Genomic DNA, 7357 nt, shown 5'->3' with positions numbered 1-7357 from the left:
CCCCAGGATCAGAACTACCTGGGTATCTGCTCTGTGCACCACTCTCTGGTCAATCCTGCTACCTGGCCAGGCTAGGAAGCCCCTGTGGATGCGTCTGAGTCTGGGGGTCTCTGCATCGTGTCCCTGGGGCTCTTGAACACCCCTTTCCCTCCCCCTGCTGCCTCTCTCTGCCTGCTTGGCTTGAAGGCCAACTGTGTGTGTGCCTGGGGCATGATGGAGGCCTGGTGCTGGGTCAGGCATGGGTTCTTATCAGCTGGGTGTTTACCGAGCAAAGTTCAACCAGGTAGCACTGTGGTTCCGGGTTTAATAGATACCTAGGTTTCCAGGCTTTTGATTCAGAGCCCAGGTCCCCGGGGCCTTTATCAGGGATGATAATGAGCTCCGTGTGTGAGTCCCCAGAGCCAGGGCTACTCACTATTCTTGGCTGAGCCAGCGCTGCCATCCAGGGCCCCAGGCTGTGGGCTGTCTGGTAGGGCAGAGGTCAGTGCCCAGCCATGACTGCTTCTGGCCTGCTCTCCCTGGCCAGGAAGTGCCCAGCTCTAGCTCAGCGCTTGGGTTTCCCAGCTTTGATGACAAAGGGCACAGGGAGCCTGCTCTCTATGGCAAGTCTGGACACTGTCTGACTCCAAGTATGTGGATGACCACTGGGCATTGGTCCTCTGTCCTGGGGGCCCCGGAGAACCCAGCAACCATTCACTGTGGCCCATTCTAAAGGTGGCCTGGGCAAAGGGAAGGTGAATAGCAGCACATTCCAAATAATCATCCAACTGGTTAAGCAACAAAGCCCTTACTGAGCTTGCTGCAGACAAGCTCCTTGGGAAGATATAGAGAAATAAGGTATAGTATTTCATCTTGAGAAGTTTATCATCCAGGTAGGGGCATAAGACATTTACACCAAAGGATTAGTAATTATCATACAGCAGATTGCACATTTATTAAATGCTCGCTCTGTACCTGATTTTTTACTAAGCATATACTGTGCTTCTCATTTACTAGGTCCTGAGGTTCCCCTAAGTCAGCAACTCCTTATGACATTTGTTTGATAAGAAATTGCACAGAGAGGTTTAGTAACCTGCCCAGGATCACATAGCTAGAATGTGCCAGGGTCAGATTTCAAGGCCTTTACTATCCGACTCAGAGTTCTGCTCTTATGCTGTCCTCCACTGCCCCCTGTGATGAGCACTAACCAGGTCTGTCTAAGAGGCCGGAGGATGAAACCACTTCCGTGGGCAGCCGCGGGCCGCCAGAGCATTGCACTAGGCGTGAGCCAGGATGAATCAGGAGGCTGGAAAGTGTGAGCGTGAATCCTGACCATGGGAAATCTCAAAGATGAGGAGAGGAAGAGAAGTCTGAGTAGGCCTTCTGGCCAGAGTCAGGGTTGATGAAGTCCTTGGTGTGCAAAGTGGTTGGAAGATGGGTTGAGCTGATGCAGCCCAGGACTTTCAATTGTACCTTAAGTTTACAGGGCTTAATTGGTGAGGCAGAAGGGAGCTATGAAGAAGGCTTGGGGGAAACTCTCTAGGAAGTCTGGTGGGTCCTCCTTGTTCAGGCACAGCTGAGGTGAGACAGCCGCAGACCCTCGAGGAGAGGAGCGGACACACGGGGTTGGGGGCTCGTCTGAGAGGCTGATGAGCACCAGTGACCTTGCTTTTCGCAGCCTCGGCGCCAGAACAAGCCCCGGCCCCACCCCGGCCGTACCAGGGCGTCCGTGTGAAGGAGCCAGTGAAGGAACTGCTCCGGAGGAAACGTGGCCATGCCAGCAGCGGGGCGGCTGTCACACCTACGGCGGTGAGGGGCCGCTGTGGCCTGTGTGTGTGTGTGCATGTGTGTGCGCGTGTGGTGGGGTGTCCACAGGGGCCCTGGCTCTATGGGAGGCTCACCGAGGTCACAAAGGTGACACGCTGCCATGTATGGCTGCTGAAGAATGGCCGAGGGGCGAACAGGTCAGTGGTCCCTGCGTAGACCGAGTCGGGTGGGGGCTCCGGGCGGGCTGGCTTGGCCCATTGAACAAAGCCGGTGCCAGGGCCTGAGGGAGCAGATGACTCACACGTCCTGGCGTGAGCTGGGCTCTCCCTTTGGGAAGACGACGATGCCAGGCCCCTAAGTGCACAGGCTTCTTGCTAAGTGGAAACACGAATCCCCCAAAAGTATAGGAGGTGATGGCAGGGACCTGGCGTGGAAGTTTTGCTCCAAGAGGGAAGGCTCCCCTGTACACTTCCTGCCCTGGGGCCCTCTGGAGAGCCGAACACTGACCCTGGTCTCTCCTCCTTCTAGGTGGTGCTGCCCCATCAGCCGCTGGCTACCTACACCGCAGTGGGTAAGCGCTCCCCACAGCCCCGGCCCCTCCCGGCCCCCATCGGGGCCACACCTGCAGCTCTGTAACTTTGTTCTTCCCACAGGTCCTTCCTGCCTGGACATGGAGGTCTCCGCCTCCACAGTGACAGAGGAGGGCGCCCTGTGTGCCGGCTGGCTCTCCCAGCCGGCCCCGGCCACCCTCCAACCCCTGGCCCCGTGGACGCCCTACACGGAGTACGTGCCCCACGAAGCTGTCAGCTGCCCCTACTCGGCTGACATGTACGTGCAGCCCATGTGCCCGAGCTACACGGTCGTGGGGCCTTCCTCCGTGCTGACCTACGCCTCCCAGCCGCTCATCACTAACGTCACGGTATGTCACGCAAAAGCTCTGTTGCACCCAGGGCACCCGTTGAGAAAGCCCAGTGCTTTCTATTCAGCTAGCTTAGAGGCTGCTTGGTCACGTAACAGTGGGATCTGCAACAGGTGACACAGCTTTTCGGAAAACTCTTGATGAAGTCAGGCCCGCCTGCAGGGTAATTTGTTGAGTCCTGCCTCTAGCATCAGATTGCTTGGGTTCGAATCCTTGTCCCTTCACTTACTAGCTGGGTGACCTTGGACTGCGTGACTTAATTTCTCTGAGCCCCAGTGTCCTCACCTGTGAAATGGGTATATTAACAAGAAGGCTGATGTCAGGCGCAATTGGGCCAATGCCCAGTGAGGACTTAGCATAGTTCCTGGCATACAGAAAACACTCAACGAATGTTACGCTATTATGATGGTCTCAAAGCCGGCCAGCAGCATTAACCAAGTGCTGCCTTCAAGTGCCCGATGGGAATGGAAGGGCCTGTTCCCCCAGGCATGAAGAAAGGAAGAGAAGTGGTTTTACGTGAACGGTATCTGTTTGAGCAAAGGACTGGGAATCCCCTAAGCGTTCAGAGGAGACAGGGTCTATGGGTGTAGCTGTATCCAGCCTCGGCTCAGGGAACGCTCTGGGGGTGCGGAGCTGGGGCCTCAGGAGTAGCTGCACAGCCCACGTTGATGGTGGAGCTTGCTTTCGTTCCCCCACCTCCCCACCGTTTCCCTCAAGGGTTCAGCGTCAAGCTGTTGCACCTGCCCTCTCATCACCATCCAGGCAAGGGCTCACAGAAGCCCTCCTCCCCCAACCCCGCCTGGCTAAGGTTATGGGGCATGGGTGATGGTGGCTAGAGAAGGAGTGAATTCAATATCTTTTCCAAGTAACTCATTTCCATATTGGGGGCCTTAGGTGGGGGCGGGAAGCAGTGGACCTAATGGTTCCCAGTCATTCCAATCCCAAGGCTCTCTTTCATTATCCCCACCTCCTACCTTGAAAGGTTCTGTGTATCAAACAAACCATATTTATTAAGGAATAATTTGTTTGTTTTGCCGCTTTGTAAATGAACGCATCAAAGCTGGTGAGAGCTAGCAGTCAGCACCCCTGATTAGCAGGAGATAAGATCTGTTCAAGCCCCGGGGTTGATAGAATTCTATCCCTGAGCAAAGAAACCTGTGGTTGCCGGTGACCTACACAGGCTTATGACTCCACAGAGGAGGGTTTCCATTTGGGATTTTGAAATGCCGGAAACAGTCAGGCTTTGCGGGGAGGCTGGAAGGCCTCTGAGACCCTCGCCAGCTCTGTCATTCTGTAGAAAAACACCCTCAAGCCTTGCTGCTCAAGCTACGGTCCCTGGGCCAGCCACACTGGCGTCACCGAGGATCTGATGGGATGTGCAGGATCCCAGACCCCCTCCCCCCCACCTCCTGTCCCAAAAGGGGCTTGGTAGCGAGGTTCTGGGAGCCTGAGATAACCTCTTCCCTGAAGGACTCTAATGAGTAACTCTTAAAACGCAGCAGCGATCGAAAATAGGACGGCAGAACTAGGGACGGTAGGGGGAGACTTCGGCCTCTCTCCCGTCGTTTCATGCAGAGACCCTCCACCCCCCGCCCCTGCTTCCTCAGCTGTGGAAGGTAGTAGGAATGTAAGCCCTGCCTATCTGGCGGCCTTGACCTCAGGTTTGCAGTGTGGCTGGTGCACAGGTGAGGGGCATGGTTAGTACGGCGCCTGCGAGAACCGGCTTCCCCAGCGTCCGGGTGTGGCCCGCAGCAGGTGGGAGATGAGTGGCTCCACGGGGACCAACCTCAGGATGCCAAAGCTGCTACGTGCAGCCAGGACGGCCTTGGCGTGGGTCACCTCATCAAACAGCTGCTAGCGGGGGGCCAGCCTGGTGTAACGTGCTGTACTCTCACTGGTTTCTAAGATATACATTCCCCCCTGCACAATTTCTCTGTAATTAGGATGGAATTCATAGTAAAATCTGGAGGAGCATCTCTAGTTGGCTCAGCCCTGGGAGGTCAGTCCTGTTTGTAACGGACTCTACAGAAGCAAAAATGGAGGCTTTAGGGAGGTGGCTGAGCCAGGACTTGTAGCCACTAGGNGGGTGGGTTGAGGGACAGAGGAAGGAGGGGAAAGTAGTGTGTGTGTGCGTGCATGCGTGCGTGTGTGTCTGTGTGGTGTGTGTGTGCGTGTTTGTGTGCATGTGTATGTGTGGTGTGTGTGTTTGTGTGTGCGCGTGNATAAGGAGGTCTAAGGAACCACCGAGCTTCAGATTACTGGGTTATTAAGAAGGAGAATAAACTTAGGAGAAATAATTGCTTTGATTGGTGGTTTTTCTGCTTGCAAAGGATACTTGCAAGGAAAGCTGAGCTCTTCTCATCTGGAGGATTAATACGTCTGGCTGCTTCTTCCCAGTGCGGACCCTCCATGGTGTTTGCTGTGTAGGAACCAAGACCACTGAAACCCACTGGTGGCTGGGTCCTCACTAAGTGCCACACGTGGTTCTTCTGTGTCTTACAAACCTGTATGAGCCACCATTATGGGGGCCACAGCCTCCTTCCCAAGCATCAGCCTGGGGGCTTCTAGAATCAGCCAGGAATACCACTAGGTTTTACTTCAATGTTTATTTTCCAGCTGGGGGGGCTCCAAACTGGCGGGGGCTGGAGCACAGCTCCAGCTGGAGGTGTTCAGCTCATGACGGGCGGTCAGGACGGGCACATCTACCGGCTAACCCTGGTCAGCATTAGGCGGACACGTTAGCTGGGCGAATCCATGAAGAAGTAATAAACTTCTCTCGGAAACGATAGCTTCTTGGACACATTTTTTCCCCTTTTAAATAAAAACTCTAGAAAGTTGCCTTTTATTGGATATTTTCTGCTTTGGGTTTATTTTAACCCAAATTTCTCAGCATCTGCCTAAAATCCCAATATGAATGTCCTGAATTATTTTTATTCAGGCTTAATATTTAGATTTAAAAGCATCAAATTTTAGATACTGAATTTACATCTTTGTTGGTAGTAAGTAGGCAAAGGAGGGGGGGTCTCAGTCCTGTCAGATCAAACACCCTGGTTTCCTACAAGAAAACACTATGCAGGATTTTTCAGCTTATTATTTAAGGGCTTGAGAGGATGTAGAAGCAATCTCTATAAGGGAGTTAGGTTGGCGAAAACCACGAAGGAAAAAAATACATTAAGTACCTGCTAAGATCTAAACAGTGTCTTTTTTCCCTCCTTATCTTGAGGTGAAAAGGTCTTGGCTGTGATAGTCTCTCTCGGTTTCTTCCTGGGGTTCCCCACTAAAATGGAAACATTTTAATAAAGATTTGCTCAGACTTCTGTGCCGATGTGTTTTATTTCTTATCAGATTAATCCCCCTTCGCTTGCAGTTCCGCATCAGGCAGTGTGAGGGTGGGCAGGAGCTTACACGAGTCGTGTTGACGTTGCAATTCGTTTATAGCAGGGAAGATGGCGCCGGCCTGCCTGCCCCCTGTCCAGCTCCCCCTACGCGAGGCCGGTGGGCTTGGTCTCCAGGAGAGTGGGCATCTGAGATGATGAAGGAACGTGTTTAACTCTATTGCCCTTCCTGGTTGTTATTCATGTTACATGAGTGAATTCTCGTGGTGCTGCGTGTCCAGAGGGAAGTTCAACCACTGGTACTTCCACGTGTCAGAACCTGGGGGCAGGTGATGCGAGAGGGCTGTGCCCGCAGGAGACCGGCTTTCGCGGTCAGACATCGCAGGAGCGGGACATTCAGGAAGTCCTCTGGAACACCAGTCCTTGGAGTGAGTAACGGTTTGGAAGGTCTCCTTTCCCTGATGATTTGCTGAGTTCTAAGGACTTCTGAGTTCACTGCTTTCACTGTTAGTCTCTGGGGTAACTGGTTTATTATTATTTTTAAAAAATTTTTAATAGTCTACTTTGTTTTGCCATATGTCTTATGCCCAGATTTTGGGGAGACAAAAGTATCTCCAGCTATTTCATTTGCTTTCCATGCTCACCACTGTTGTCTTTTTTTCCTATTCTCTGTGTAGATCATAATTCAGAATAAAGACCCAAAAGGAAAGGTACTTGAGGGGTTTTTTCCCTCTAGTTTTACCAACACTCAACGGTAGGGGAAGATGGTTTACGAAAACCTCATCTCACCAGCTTCTGTGATGCCCTCTGTCTGCGTGTGGGACACGTGTCTCCTACCTTGGTCTAGGTCGGTGCTCTGTCAGATCGTGATTCGTGAGGCTGTCCGTTTCCAGCGTGAAATGAGGCAGAGAGGAGACGATGAGTACGCGGTAAGACAAAGAAGCTGGGCACCTATGGAATAATACCATGGCCGTGAGGCTCAAATTCTCTGATCCTTCATCTACACTCATCTCGAAGTGGAATTTGGAGGTGTGTTCTGAACGTGAATTTCTTGAAATCAGAAATCACAAAATAAATAACATATTTTGTAGTAACTTACCTTGTGAGTCGGATGTGAGGTACTCAATAATTCCTCATTGAATTGAGTGAATTTGGGAGATTTTCCATTGTGTTCTGTTGAAGGACTACAGATTGGATGACGCAGTTGATGACAGTGAAGCCTCCCTTCTTAGACTCACAGGCACATGATGCTTCTCAGATTTTTTTTTTCCCCCTTAAAGCTTGGCTAGGAACTTCCATAAGCTGATGTTCTTATTTGTTACAGGTACAGCTATGGATTCTGTGGAGGGGCTTTAAA

General features: G+C 52.2%; 1 protein-coding gene across 1 annotated transcript in view; it reads left to right on the top strand.

Annotated features, from left to right (window-relative positions):
• Window positions 1-6436, top strand: part of POU2AF1 (POU class 2 homeobox associating factor 1) — a 23567-nt gene extending 17131 nt beyond the window's left edge. The window contains exons 2-6 of the mRNA XM_077772676.1: window positions 1658-1788; window positions 2275-2317; window positions 2400-2665; window positions 4418-4540; window positions 6356-6436. Of these exons, the coding sequence (XP_077628802.1) occupies window positions 1658-1788; window positions 2275-2317; window positions 2400-2665; window positions 4418-4540; window positions 6356-6436 (644 nt within the window). The remainder of the gene's footprint in view (window positions 1-1657; window positions 1789-2274; window positions 2318-2399; window positions 2666-4417; window positions 4541-6355) is intronic.
• The last annotated feature ends 921 nt before the right edge of the window (window positions 6437-7357 follow it).

Source organism: Crocuta crocuta, unplaced genomic scaffold (assembly GCF_008692635.1).
Source record: "Crocuta crocuta isolate KB4526 unplaced genomic scaffold, BGI_CrCroc_1.0 scaffold854, whole genome shotgun sequence".
Taxonomy (NCBI): Eukaryota; Metazoa; Chordata; class Mammalia; order Carnivora; family Hyaenidae; genus Crocuta; species Crocuta crocuta.
This window is presented reverse-complemented; position numbering and strand designations above follow the sequence as displayed.